The sequence below is a fragment of the Drechmeria coniospora genome, chromosome 03 (assembly GCF_001625195.1).
Source record: "Drechmeria coniospora strain ARSEF 6962 chromosome 03, whole genome shotgun sequence".
NCBI lineage: Eukaryota > Fungi > Ascomycota > Sordariomycetes > Hypocreales > Ophiocordycipitaceae > Drechmeria > Drechmeria coniospora.
In genome coordinates, this window is record NC_054391.1 from 4,559,358 (window position 1) to 4,573,746 (window position 14,389).

The 14,389-nt window shown below is 55.2% G+C and overlaps 3 protein-coding genes across 3 annotated transcripts; 1 reads left to right on the top strand and 2 right to left on the bottom strand.

Moving 5' to 3' along the window:
- Positions 1-858: 858 nt before the first annotated feature.
- DCS_06948 (U3 small nucleolar RNA-associated protein 14) lies at positions 859-3,682 on the bottom strand (the record flags this gene model as incomplete). Its single annotated transcript, XM_040804235.1, has 3 exons — positions 859-1,041; positions 1,141-3,156; positions 3,218-3,682. 3 exons carry the CDS (start codon positions 3,680-3,682, stop codon positions 859-861), a joined length of 2,664 nt encoding a protein of 887 aa, XP_040654339.1.
- Positions 3,683-4,367: 685 nt separating this feature from the next.
- DCS_06949 (cytochrome c oxidase assembly protein) lies at positions 4,368-5,827 on the top strand (the record flags this gene model as incomplete). Its single annotated transcript, XM_040804236.1, has 2 exons — positions 4,368-4,705; positions 4,756-5,827. The coding sequence occupies 2 exons, from the start codon at positions 4,368-4,370 to the stop codon at positions 5,825-5,827; spliced, it is 1,410 nt and encodes a 469-aa protein (XP_040654340.1).
- A 435-nt stretch (positions 5,828-6,262) lies between these two features.
- Positions 6,263-8,218, bottom strand: DCS_06950 (uncharacterized protein; the record flags this gene model as incomplete). Its single annotated transcript, XM_040804237.1, has 1 exon — positions 6,263-8,218. The coding sequence occupies one exon, from the start codon at positions 8,216-8,218 to the stop codon at positions 6,263-6,265; it is 1,956 nt and encodes a 651-aa protein (XP_040654341.1).
- Positions 8,219-14,389: the final 6,171 nt, after the last annotated feature.

Sequence of the window (14,389 nt, forward strand, 5' to 3'; positions counted from 1 at the left end):
TACGCATCGCCACCGGGACCGCCCGATGATTTGGGCACTCTCCTGGTCAACCCGTCACTACCGATACCACGAGCTGTATACGATCCACACTTGTACTAACGTATGTCGTCATGAATGCCGATCAAGGTGGCCCAAGCGCCCATGGTTGGGGCCCATGGTGAATGCAAACGCCGGGGCCAGAGAAAGATGGGGTCATGCTTGTCCGGGAGACTAAAAGGTGACTCGGGTCAATAATTTTTGTTCGCTTTCTATGGCCGGTGGGCAAGCATGGAGTTAGGTTGTTCAATTGCATTTGGCATTGGTTGGATCATACTGTCTGTCCCCCGGCTTGTGTGGCGCTTCCGGTGCGAATCGTGCAAGGGACCAATGGCATGACGTCAGCGGGTACTCAAACGGCCATACAGTAATATTCATCCCTGGGTGCGTTCGTACGATATATGCTGATGCCGAGACTTGGGACGTGAATGGATTGAACGGCCCAAAAAATAATCACTGTTAAAATTGAACGAACGACCCGACCTGCAAAATGGTCAAACAAATGGTGAACTTTATCCCGAAATGGCATAGAGAACATGTCACAAGACATAACCCCTAGACTAAATATGGCATTACGTCACATGGCACAACGGCGATGCCCTTTGTTTGAACCATTTCGGCCTTGCTGTCGGGCAGGTGGTGCTCTATCGCCCGAGCCTGCGATTCGCCGTGTTCCGGCGTCGACATGAACTATGCTGGAGTATTGGCCGAGGGCGCTCAGGTACACAAAGAGAACCGACAAAATACGACAGAGGAGAGGGAATGATGTGAATGGTGCTTCGTAAATCTCGTGTGGCAGTAGAACGATAGAAACATGTGCATCTATGCGGTAGGCCTTGATATGGGCGCAATGATACCCTGCTTCATGAGCACGCGCGGCTTCGTGCCGTCCTGGAAGCTTTCCTTGGTCATCCACTCGGGACCGACGGGCAAGCGGAGGGAGCGCTCATATTGCTGTCGCGATTCGAAGGGGTGTGGTAGCTGGGTGGCGAGGTACTGGTCGTTCTGCGAAGAGGGTTCAGTCAGTCTGTGTCGCATCGCCGAAGGGCATGTGGGCGATGGGTGAGTCGGTGGGGTATTGGGGATATCAATGGGAGTTGGTACCTTCTTGACACGCTTCTCGTTGATGATGACCTTGTCCAGCTTTGCGTCCTTGCGGTCCTTGGCCTTGACACCGGCGATCTTGGTGAGGAAACGTCCCTGGTGTCGTTTCTTCTCTCTGCTGCTGACGCCGTCACCGACCCAGGAGCCCCAGCCGGGAAGCGTGTTGTCGATGATCTTGTCATCGTCGGCCACTGCCGTCTCGGCCTTTTCGCGCTCAAAGTCGCCGACAACGTCCTCACCGGCAAAGGCGCGGGCGACGAGCTCCTGGTCGCGGATGGCGAGAGGTAGGTGTTGATCCGCTTCGGAATCGGACGCGCTCGTCTCGTCGTCATGCTGAGCAGGCTTCCTGGACTTGGACTTTGCCGGACGAGATACGACAACGATGCTGGCATTGAGGTCCAGATCCTCGACGCGGGATTTCGAGGAACCCTTCTTCGTACGTCGAGCATCGCCGCGAGACCACGCACCCGCAGTGGAGGCGGCCGTCTCGGCAGGCGTGTCCGCATGCTGATTCCAACTAGCGGAAGGGCCGTTCGTCGCAGAACCATGCTCCTCCGGCACCCCTTGCTCGCCGGAATGTGTCTCGTCTCTCCTGGAGGCCCTCCTGGACGTGTCAAGAGCAGCCTCAAAGGTTCTTGCCGCCGCACCTCCATAGGTCCGTCGGCCCACTTCGCCAGCCTCCTCCTCGTCCGAGCCAGGGTCCTCCTCTCCGTTCAGGTCTCGGCGGATCTGCTTGATCATGTCATCGTTTACCTTTTTCTTGGCAGCCTCGGCCTTCTGCATGAACTTCATCGCCATCAAACCTGACTGGGGCTCATCGTCGTCCTGTTCCAATCGATCCAGCTGCCGATGGAGAGCTTCATCCTCGTCGTCGCCAGAACTGCTGGTAGCATCAGAGTCGGAGTCGTCGGCTCCGCCCGTCTTCCCGGCTTTCCTCCGACGCAACTCCTCATCTTTGCGTGCCATCTCCGTTAGGCCGGTTCGAAAATCGTCATCCCAGACGGCTCGCTTCGCCCGGTTGCCAAGTTTAGCCCACTTGCTGTCCTTGTGCCGTTGGCCAACGCGCTCCAGAGCACGGCGTCGGTCTTGCGCTTCCCGCTCTTCTTCCGAGTCAATCTCGCCGGCCTCCTCCATGGCTTCCCGGGTGGCCATTTCATCGCGCTCCTTTTGCTTTCGGTGCACACGATGATACGCCTTGCTCTTGATTTTCTTGATTCGCTTTGCTCGCTTCCCTTCCCTATCGGCAAGGGCGCGCTCGATCCGTTTCCTTTGTAGCGCTTCTTTCCTTGACAAAAGGTTGCCCTCCTCGTCAAACTCCTGGGGCTTGGGTTTCGACTTCGCCTCTAGGGACAGTCCGCTGGCTTCCATGATGGACATGATGGTCGACTCGAGCTCGTTGCTCGCATTTTTGGCCGTGAGTGGTCGAATCTCGGCCGTGTCCAGGCCTTCCATGCCGGATTGTTGTGGCAGGGGGAAGACCAAATGCTCTGCTCGGCGATTCTGCTTGACCGTCTCGGTCCAGCGATCTAAGGTTTCGTTCGTCTTTTCGTAGGCCGCGGCTCGATCCAGCCGGCCCTGTTCCCTTCTCGACAGAGGCACATCCAGCTTCTTCGTCGCCCCTGGCCTTTTCTCCTTTTCCTCCTTGTTCATGAGCTTGACAGACTTCTTCATGAAAGGATCGCTGATGCCGGACAAGCCGAGGTCACCGAGGCCAATCTTTTGCGTCGAGACCGACTTGCCGTCGTCATGCTCTCCGCCATATTCCGATATCAGGCCTTGCAGAGCTTGCAATTTGTCCGGGTCGGCTTCTTCGTCGTCATCCTCCTCAGAGTCCTCCATATCATCAGATTCGTCCGAATCTTCATCGGCTGAGCCTTCCGACTCGGAATCATCGTCCTCCTCAGGCTCGTCTTCGGATGATTCCTCAAACTGATCCAGGGCTGTGGCGAGATCGATGGCTTCGGCGCCGAGGGTCTCGCCCTCGTCGTCCTCCGAGTCGTCTTCGGAATCATGTTCCTAAGAAAGTAAGCATCTCGGTATATTGCATCCGGCACGGTGCAGCGTTTGGAGCCCATACCTCGGTCTTTCTGGACTTGGACTTGGAACCGCGGAAGGAGTACTCCTCAAACTTCTCGTTGTCACTATCACCAAAGGCATCATCGCTTTCAATCTCCGAGTCCTCGTCGTCGTCTCTCAGACCGCCTAATTGCCATTCGTTGCCCTCGCTGTCGCTTCCGTACTCAGCATCATCCCCGTCCGCAGCTTGAGCGGGCATTTTGATCTTCTTTCTCTGGGGCATCTCCTCCTCCTCCTCCTCATCGTCGTCGTCTTCGTCGCCGCCATCTCTGCCATGCTTTCGCTCAATCTCCGCGTCAAGCTCGCGCGCTCTGGGTGTCCTCTTCTGCTTGGTCGGGAACCGTTGCTGAGCGATGCCGAAAGCATCCAGCGCGTTCTTTTGGGATCGAGCCTTGGACTTTTTGTTGGCAACCTTAGCCTTGGGGTTGGCCACCAAGGACCTCCCGTGCGCCTGCCGCCCTGGCATTTTTGCTTCTTGTCTTTGCGAAACCGTTCTCTGCTGTTGTGGGATTGGCTGTCACATGGTGCGGCGGCATGGGATGCCGTTCGAGGTTGGATGCTCGAACCATTTCATGATTTTTCTGCCACTAGAAAAGTTCGGCGGTGAGGACGAGTTGGTGGGACTGGTGGACCCCGCTTCCTTGCCCCACCCAGCAAGCATTGCAAAGCTCATCCACCTATTATCAGGTCGCACTTGTTTCGGCCCATCGATTGGTCTAAGTAAGTACTTAAGTACTCCGTATGTTCGGAGTACGGAGTAAGTAAGTACAAGTACTCCGTACATGTACATGTCATTTCTTAGGAATACGGAGTAATTACTCCGTAGGGAGTACTTACTCAAGTCCACCATTCTGCGTACAATTAGGTGTACCTGTACGGAGTACGAAGTACAGTGTCCCGTGTACTGCAGTACCCTAAGTAATTACTTAAGTACTGTACGTAGAGCCTACTAGGTACGGAGTGCTGTAGTTGTACTTGAGTACTTGCGCCATACTGGAACATTTGCCTGCTGTACTCCGTACTTACAGTACCTGGCACTCAGCCGTAAAATATTATTAGCACATAATAATTGAACACAAACTGCCAACGCGAACCTGTCCCAGTCTCGGCTGGCTTCTCTTTCTCGCCAACGTCTGCGCCGGCAAGCCAAAATGTCAGTTTTTGTGCCCGGAATCCGAAGGATAGCCCTTCAGGCGCCCTCCAAGTTCTTCGTCTGCAACCAGTGTCTACGGTCAGCGCCGCCACGGCGTCTTCGCCCCCAATTTCAACGACTGTCTTGGCGCGGATATGCCGACTCTACAGCGACGCCGCTGGCTGGTGTGGGAAACCAAGTTGGTTCGACAAGAGCAGCTTCCGAAGCACAGGGAGCTTCCAAAAGAGCATTTCCGCAGACTTCGTCCAAGGGCGTGGCCTACTGGCTCCTGGGAAGCGCGGCCAGCGTCTTTGGCATCGTCGTCTTTGGTGGTCTCACGAGGTTGACGGAATCTGGGTCAGTGCGACGGAGAGGTCGAGTGTAGGCCATCGCTGACGCGGGAGCAGATTGAGCATAACCGAATGGAGGCCCGTGACGGGATCCAAACCTCCCTTGACAACGGCCGATTGGGAATCCGAGTTCGAAAAGTATCGTGCCTCGCCCGAGTTCAAGCTCCTCAACCCGCACATGACGCTCGACGAGTTCAAGAAGATTTACTTCATGGAATGGACCCATCGCCTTTGGGGCCGTCTCATCGGCCTCTCTTTTGTCCTGCCCACGATCTACTTCGTCGCCCGTCGCCGAGTGTCGGGCAAGATGGCCGTGAACTTGGTCGGAATCTCCGCCCTCATCGGCTTCCAGGGATTCATCGGATGGTGGATGGTCAAGTCCGGCCTCAAGGACGACCTGTTTGCTCCGGGCTCGCATCCCCGCGTGTCGCAGTACCGGCTGACGGCTCATCTCGGCACCGCCTTCGTGTGCTACTCCTGGATGCTCCTCTCGGCCCTGTCGATCCTGCGAAGCCATCGGATGCTCGCCAACCCCAAAGCCGCCCTCGACACCGTCCAGGCCCTGAAGAACCCTGCGCTCGCGACCTTCCGTCGGTCCGTCTTTGGTCTCGCCGGCCTCGTTTTCCTCACCGCCATGTCTGGTGGACTCGTCGCCGGCCTCGACGCCGGTCTCATCTACAATGAGTTTCCCAACATGGGCCTCGGCCTGACGCCGCCCAAGTCGGAGCTCTGGAACGAGTTCTACTCCCGCAAGGACGACCGATCCGATCTGTGGTGGCGTAACATGCTCGAGAACCCGAGCACGGTACAGATGGACCACCGCATCCTCGCCGTCACCACCTTCTGCGCCATCCTCGCCCTCTTTGCCTATTCGCGCACCGGCCGAGTCGGCGCCGCGTTGCCGAGAGGCGCCAAGAAGGGTGCCACAGGCCTCGTCCACCTCGTCAGCTTGCAGGCCGCCCTCGGCATCTCCACGCTCATCTACATGGTTCCCATCCCGCTCGCTGCCGCTCATCAGGCTGGCAGTCTCGCCGTTCTCACCGGTGCCCTCGTCCTCGCCCATCGGATGCACGTGCCCAGGCAGGCGATCCGAACACTCGAACAACGGTTGAGCAATTGTCGAAAGTAGAGGCACAGACGGAGAGAGTAATCATGTCAAAAACGGAACTGTGTTGTACGAGTAGCGATCATCTACGACGAGAAGCCGAGCGAGGTATCTAATCACGAACATGGTGGGATGAATTGAGGAAGATACCGCCCAGCCTGGGCCCACACTGCTGAAGCTGTAGTTGACGACTGTATAAATAGAAGAAACTTCCCCGCCTCGGCCCAACATCACTCGTATCGGTGCATCGTTATATCCAATTATGGCATCCGTCACAGATCGATCTCAAGCGAGAAGACAAGCTTCCGACATGGTCCAAGTCCATAATCTGTACTCGGACCATCATCGCTCGTGGCCGAGACTAGGGCCGCGGCGACTCACGTTGTCTTCATCGCACGCCTCCTCCCCTCGCCAGCTACATTGCCGCCGCAAAGGAAAGCCCTGACGGTCGAATGCTTCTCATTCCATGTACATGGCATCGCCGCGAACCTGTTGCATGATGCCCAGATCACCACCTGCCAAATGGCTTCCCTGCATCGACATGTTCATGCTGGGCATCGACCGACCCATACCCATGGCCGCCCTATTCACGGCATTGCTTGCTCCGTTGTGCATCATGAAGCGCATGTCGGGCGTAGTCGCACCTTGCTGCGGCATGAGAGGTCGGGTGCGCGGTACATCAAGGGCGGCCTGATTCGGCACGGGTGGGTGGGCCGACTTCATGGGCGAGGTATGCATGATGGCAAAGCTGTCATCGTCTTCCATCTCGGCATCGGCATCCTGGTCACTCGCCTCGCTGACCGAGGGCGGGCTCGTGGTGCCGGCGGATGTTGCCGGCTCGCTTCCAGCCTGGTCTTTCCTCGCGAGCTGGTAATTGCCGGTAGGGTAAGGGTTGGTCGGCTGTCGCGGCGTCTGAGACACGGCCGAGGGCTGAGACTGAGCCGGGCTGTTTATGATTCCGGGCGTCTGGGCCGGCTGATCCAGAGGCTTCTGAGGCACGGCGGCGGCGGATGTGGCTCGCGTCATCGAAATCACGTTCTTCCATCGCTCTATCGAATTGGAGACGACGGTGCCCAGATCGGCGTTGCGGTCTTCCATGTCAAAGCCGATGATGACCTTGCCCTGCTTGACAGCTTGCTCGTAGGCGGAGACGAGGAGATCTCGGTCGAGGGAAGCACCTGTCGAAGAGCGCACGTGCAATTCACCCTGCTGTTGCCGTAACCGGTGCACCTGTTCGAGCTGCATTTTGAGCTTGGCATTTTCCTGCTGCAGCGTGTGCTGCAGCTCCTTTCCCATTTCGGCTTCTTTGTGCTTCCTGCCGACGCCTCGAGCGAGCTCCAATATCCACAGTTCCTGTTGTCTCTGCGCCGGCAGGGAAGCCCAGACGGCGTAGGCAGACTGCAGATGCTCCTCAATCTGCGTCTCCAGGTTACCGGCAATCTTTTCGAGCCGCTTGACGGCCTCCTGCGTTTCCTTCTGGGCATTCGCAGAGGTCTCGTCGACGGCGGCGGAGGCGGCGGATGCACGTGCGGCCTTCCAGTATCGAAGTTCGTCCCGAAAGTACGACTTCATGGCTCCAAACTCGCGCTGGCCGGGGAACTGGACAGACCACGAGGTCGAGGTTGGATGTTGGGTGGAGGAGAACAGCGTCGGGGGCGGACGCAGGCACTGAAGCGTCAGGGCAGGAAAGTCGAGGGAGAGTGGATCAAAGTCAAAGGGGGTGGTCGGATTGCTGGCGTTTTGCCTGGCACGGATTAGCACACGAGAATACGGCTTTCCGGCCTTGGGTTGAACATACTTGGCTGCCCGCCAGGAAGCGATGAGCTCGTGCAAGGCCAACTCGGCGGCGCGGGCGGTATCGACGGCGTCTGCTAGCTTCCGCTTCATGTCGAGCTGGGCTTTCTGCACGGATTGCCTGCTGGCGGACCGCGGGATGCTCGCCCTCCTCGAAGCATCCGGCGCCATGTCATTTGCTTCCCACGAGCTCCCAGTCGGGGCATGGCCACCGCCGTCTGTCGTCTCCCACCTCGACGAGAAGGGAGGCTTGCCGATGGCGGAGTCGAGAGCGTAGTGGGCATCCTTGGGAGCCGACGACTTGAAGGACTCCTTGTCGGCGCCGGAGCCCCCCCTCCTAGCGGCCGAGGGTCTTGGCGTGCCGAGGGGAGTAGAGCCCTTTCTGCCTACGGATGCTCTCGGATGGCGCCTCGTGATTCCACGACGCAGCTTCCGGATGGCGTCGACGTCGTGGATGCCATCCGGAGGCTTGGGGTTTTTTTCCTTGATATATAGGTCGAGGTGTCGGCCGAGCGAGGAGGAGGTGAACGCCTGGCCGCAGTAGGGACAGTTCTTGTCCTTTGGAGCGCTCGACGACTTGGCGTTGCTGGCGTCGTGGATCTGGCTTGCCGTGTCGGCCATGGCTCGAAGTATGGCGGTGGGAGCTTTCGGTGGGAGAGTTGTTGAAAAGAGCGGCGAATGGGAGCGACGGGCTGGACTGGTGATTGATGATGTCTCGATGCAGGATGAGAATTTACAAAACAGAGGAGAGAGGTCGAGGACGGAGTAAATAGACGAGCTCCTCGGATGGAGCAGAGAATGCCCGGACCATACGGGGGGGGGGGGGGGGCAAAGCGAGCGTGCGAGGTCGATGGCCTGACGGAAAGAGAGAGTGCGTGTGCACGGAGCGAGCGGATGAAGCAGCAGAATAAGGAACGGATCAAAGAACGAATGAATGGATGTTTGGTCAGGTTGGAGAGGAGAAGGAAAGGGACAAAGCCAAGCCGGCTGCACGCAGGAGGAGAGGGGAAGAAAGGAGAGGGACAGGACAGAGGAGAGTGAAAAAAAGAAGCTGCGGTACGTCAAGGAGGACAAGAGAGGACGGGTGACTATTTTTTTTCCCAACACCGTTGGTTCAGGGGTGGAACCGGATGGGGAAAGAATGGGAAAAAAGGATTGACAGATGGATGGATGGGGCGGCAGGTCTGCTAGCAGGTCTCTCGGTTGGAAGCAAAGGAATCTCTTACCAAGAAGGGAACCTTTCTGTCATTTCGACAGGGACGGTGATGCACAGCTTGGGCAAAGCTGGCCGTGTCTCGCAGCAGCACGGGCGGCTGCTTGACGATGGATGTTTCGAGACGAGGGCGTCGTGGGAAGCAGGCGGGAGCAAGGAATGGACAGAGGCCAAGTTCCCGCGGAGGCGGTCCGAGACAAAGAAAAGCTAAATCATCGCTCGCTGTCAGCGGCTTCCAGCGGGGAAAGGGTCAGCAGCGGCGGCAGCGGCAGTGGCAGTGGCAGTGGCAATGGCGGTGGTGGTGATGGTGGTGATGGGTGCACCTGTACTCCGTATCACTGGCTGCATAAGTACAGCACACGGTACAAACGTGTGCCTGCAAAGGCATGTAAATGTACTGTAAGTACCCAAGTAAGTACCTGTGCGGAGCACTCTATACTAAGTACCTAGTAGTACGGTGACTTGCAGAGCACAGCTGCTGCACGGCGGTGGAAGGGACTCGAGCAAGCTAATATTCGCAGGTGGACGAGTACTTACTTAGGTTCGAGATACCCTAGGTGCTAACTGAATCCTCGCTAGGGCCTCTTGGAAGTTGGCTGGAAACGTGGGCACGAGGCGCTAGGTAAGGTACGGTACTAGCAGCGGGCTTAGGGCGGCAGCGGCGCGCTCCACCCCACTGAACTCTGCACGGGTGCTGGTCGGTTTAGCGTATTACGTACCTGAAGAGCAGGTACGGAGTATTGGCTGCCAGGTCCCATGGAGTGTACAAGAGCTACGGAGTACCAAGCGAACACAAGCACGCCACAGGCACCTTCGCGAAGGTATCTACCTAGTGCCAATGCTCGGCAAGACTCTTACGCGAGCACTGGTGCGCACAGTAGTTCCGCTCCTCGTCCTGTACAGTACAGTGTGCTGTTCAGGAGTGCAGTAGCGCGTGCAGTGGTAAATTAAACAATGGCCGCAGAAATGGCCCCGTCCGCTCTCAAAACTGCGTGTCTTGTTTCAACCTGCCATGGGATCCACGAGCGTCTACTTACACCTAAGTACAGTACATGAACTTGTACTCTTCTGTACAGTACATGCACAAGTATCGTCTCGCACGATACCGTACGAGCGAGCACTCGCAGAACAGCCGAGCTCCCCTGCATGGACCCTCGGCGGTACGTAAACACGCTGTACCTTCCGAGGCATAGCAATGTCATGTTGAATTCTACCAGCCAGTACAGCGTACACGTGCCGGGCGCTGAGCCTTGGCGGGTTCCGTCGTGATTCTGGAGGGCACGCAAGCATACAACTACAAGAAGCACATGTACATGTACTGTGCTGTTGGTGTACGGCTACGTGCAAGAAGTTGTAGGTTTACACGAACGTACTGTACAGTACATGTTAGTAAGTGCGGAAACGCACACCCGCATACGGAATACAGTACTAGGTACCTACTAGGTACTTACTTGCACAGCAAGGTACTAACTGAATGCACTGCCCATGTGCAGCAAGCACGTCCCTGTATTGCCTACTAAGATACCTGTACTCGCATGTACTCCCGTCTTGTTCAAGTTTGTTTTTACACGACGGAGACTGAACAAGCAAACGCGCGGCAGGATGTGGTTAGGTGCATCCGAGAGGTGACACACGGATAATCACGCACGACGCAGACTCGAGAAGCTTCCGCAGCAAGTATTTGTACAGGTACAGTACTTACTTACAGCCAGTACGGAGTAATACCTCGTCAAGGACTTGACATGTGGCCACCACGCGGGCTCAGGGGTTAAGGGGCCAAGGCTTGGCTGGGGTGGTTTCTCCTGCGTGCGAGTCTTGGTTGCACTTACTTGCACATGGGCACTTGGTATTGCAGGCCAGTACTTGCCATACAGTACGTACTCGTAGGAGTCGACGGAGTAGACAGTGGTGCACATAAGTACTGCCTACCTTATTTGTGCTGTACTTGGGTGTACTAACATACTGTACTCCGTAGTGTAAGTACTTACAGTAAGTATTAATAATGCCTAGTACTTAAGTACTTGCTAAAGCGATGTACCTATGTACACCTCCTGTACAATAAAACCTCAGTTAACACCTACCGAAGACCTAGTTGTACTTGCTTGCATGTACAGTACTGTACACTTACACACGGAACCTAGTAGCTGTGCATACCAGGTTTCGAGTATTATTCCCACACGTCGTGGTCGGTACAAGTAATTATGAACACGGCACCAGTCACGTCCATGTGCGTTGCCCCTTTCACGACGCTAGAAACAGAAAAGATCAATCACCTTGGCTCTGGCCTTGGAGCTTCGGACGAGAGTGGCCAGAGTGCTGGAGGCCTTTTGAGTGGCATTGGAAACGGCCACCCGTGTTGACCAGTAAGAATGGCTCTGCGCAGGCTAATGCCGAATATTCATGTACATGCGCTTACAGTACAAGTATTAATACTGTAATTACTCCGTACAGTTGGCGCCGTCTGCTCACGCCTCTTTCTCGAATCATGCCACGAACGAGTATTAAAACAGCCACAAGCATTCCCACGGAGTGCACCCTCCCCTCCCGCCCGTCCTTAAGGCCATCCCAGCGTCGAGGCACCAGGCACCAGGATGCGTACTGCATGAGCCACAGGCGAGGCTCGAGGCAGCTGGCCCGCCGCAAGTACGGAGCGCGGGCCATGGACTCGCCAGTGAGCACGCGCAGCTCGCAGTCGCATGCAGGAGCTCGCAAGGCTACTGGCGAGTCCGACAAGCGGTCTGCCGATGATCGTGGCCCCGGAGGAGAACCAGCCTGCCAATAGAGTTGTACATGTACGTACGTACTTGGGAGAAAGAAGCAACAGGCGGCTGCTCCACGTCGGCTTAGCCTTCTTGACAGTTCAGATTTGGTGGGGGGGTTGATGTGACGCATGAGTGCATTTCCGTACATGCGCGAGCACGTTGATGAAATTACCATACAACTACCACTACTTGAGTGTAGATGCTCGTACCAATACCTCATACTTGCATGTAATAATTACTTACTCCGTACTTACTTCCAATTCCAGGGGTACTTTGGTGGGTATTATATACTGTACGTGTACATATGTTTTTAGCACAACTGTACTTGCAAGTACCATCGTGCGAACATGTACGGAGTACTGCACTGCAATACCGCAAGTATTGTACTTACAGTACATCAACAGTAAGTACTTGAGTGCTGCACGCACCCCATGTCGATGGTGCTGTTGCGCATTTTGAGTACTTAGTTGCATGTACTGTACGGAGTACAGTTACTGTAGATGTCCATGGACAACGCAAGTTGATATGGGTATGGACAGCTTCGTGACACAAGAACAAGTACTTACATGTACTTGTACGAGCGCTTGTACTTATAAGTACTATTATACTTACCTTATGAGATCGAATGCCCGTGAGTACATAAGTATGCTGTCGCGGGATTGATTGGACGTGTCGTGAGCAGAGTGCTGTTGGGCGGACTCCTCCGAGGCGCCTGCAACGTATCAGGCTCAATAGCGGGCGGTTTATGTTCCAGGGTCCTACAGCAATGTCTTCATTCACTGGCTAGCAGCAGGATGGAGCAGCAGAATGGAGCAGCAGTAACGAGCAAGCAGCCCTACAGGGCTTGTACTTGCATGTACTTTGAACTGCAAGTAAGTACATGTACTGCAGATGTACACCCAAGTACCAAATTACTTGCATGCACAGCCATCACAGTGCAGTCATTTCAAACGGCAGCAAGGACTCCGTAATACGTACAAGGACTTGTACACATAATAATGTACTCCGTAATTACTGTACTTGAGTACTCCGTACAGTACACTTATTACTTGCCATGTGCAATATCTCTCACGCGCAATTGAAGTACTAGGCACATAGTACTTAAGTGCAGTAGTTGTACTAGCACCGAGTAAGTACAGTTCTCCGTAAGTGTACTCCGTTAGTACTGTATAGTAGCTCGCATAGCACTGCGAAGTAGTACGTCTTGTAAGTACTTATCAAGCAGGTTTTCAAGCGCTTGCGCCGTTCGGTGCTCCGTACAATATCGATAGTTTGTACTTGTACACTTCCTTGAACAACGGTACGAGAACAACGAGCAGAGCAAACGTAGCACACTTTCATGTAATGCTTACTCTCGTGCACCTACGTGCAATTACCCTGAAGATGTGGTGTCGGGAGATTTTTCTGCCACTCCTCCACAGTCGATGGCAAAGTTATTCCTTGGCAATCATTGCCTCACTGGTGTGATGATCTTTGGCTAGCGGCTTTGGCGGCATGACCAGGGGGTAAGTACAGGTACCCATCGTTCCTCTTAGGAGAGTCATTTCGAAACACACATTCCACTCCGTACTCTGCACGGGGTGTACTTGTAGTACTTGTACTGTAGGTGTGGGCGCCCCCACAGCAAGATGATGGATGAATAGATGGGTCAACTTCAAAACATGCGGACGCAGACCAACGCATGTTTTCGGGAGCCTCGCCATTACGACGGGAAAATTCACGTGCAGTGCGAGCGAAATCGCGACTGATTGATCGATGGAGTTTGACTGCGCAGTCGGACCCTGAGACGGCCATCGGGCGAGGAGCTTGGGCGGACGGACCGCCATCACCGGACGACGTCGGCTCAACGGCCTGGAATGGTAGTCTTGGAGGATGCGGCAAGAATGCAACGCGGAAAGCAGTTGGCGCGTCCGAGGCCGACGGCGAATGAATTGATGGCTCGTCCGATGGCCTGCCAACTCGGGTGGCAACTAATCGACCTGCCGCGCGAGCGGTGAAACGTCCATGCATGCTGACTTCGCGATCCGATCCGGAAGCGTCTCCCGCGGTCGGCGGCCAAAACGTCGAACTAAGTAAGTAGGACATTGCCGATGTTCGGTGACTGGATGGTGGCCTCGCATCCATGACAGTCAGTGTCACATCTCGAGGAGTCACAGATCCGAGCGAAGAGTCCAGGACGAGGCTGGCTGCGTTCTGACGGGGCAGAGGACTGATCAGGGCGGTGCATCGTGCTCGTGCCGACATGATGTATATTTTGCGCATGCATACCGACGCATCATGACAAAGAATCCGTAGGTGGCGGCGAGTGCATGATGAAGCCAAGTTCAAACTGACGTGCGCTGTGCATGAGCGAAAGGGCACCGATACGCCATGATGCAGTCGTAACTATGTGGCCAATGATGAATGGTTTGTTCTTGCTGCAGCGGTGTGAAGTGCCTGTTTGAAGTGTACTAGGTACCTATGTATGAAGCGTACACCTACAAGTATGCAATGAAGTGTACATACAAGTACACTGCATTGCAGTAAGTATATTCAAATATGAAGAACAAGTCAGATGTATTAGGTGCGCGTACTGTAGTAGGGAGTACTTGCAGTAGTATTATTCCTGCACTTGTTGCATGTGTGTGCTGTACTTTAGTGCAGCAAGTGCAGCTTAATACCCTGTATTATTACTTCCTGCCGCATCGCAGACACCTACAGTACAGTAATGTACTTGCACCTGCAACCAAGTAAGTACAGCACACCTATACTAGGCCCACCTGCCCGGCATCCATCAAGCCCACCCTCAGTGCGGCGACCTTTTTTGGTGATTCAGTT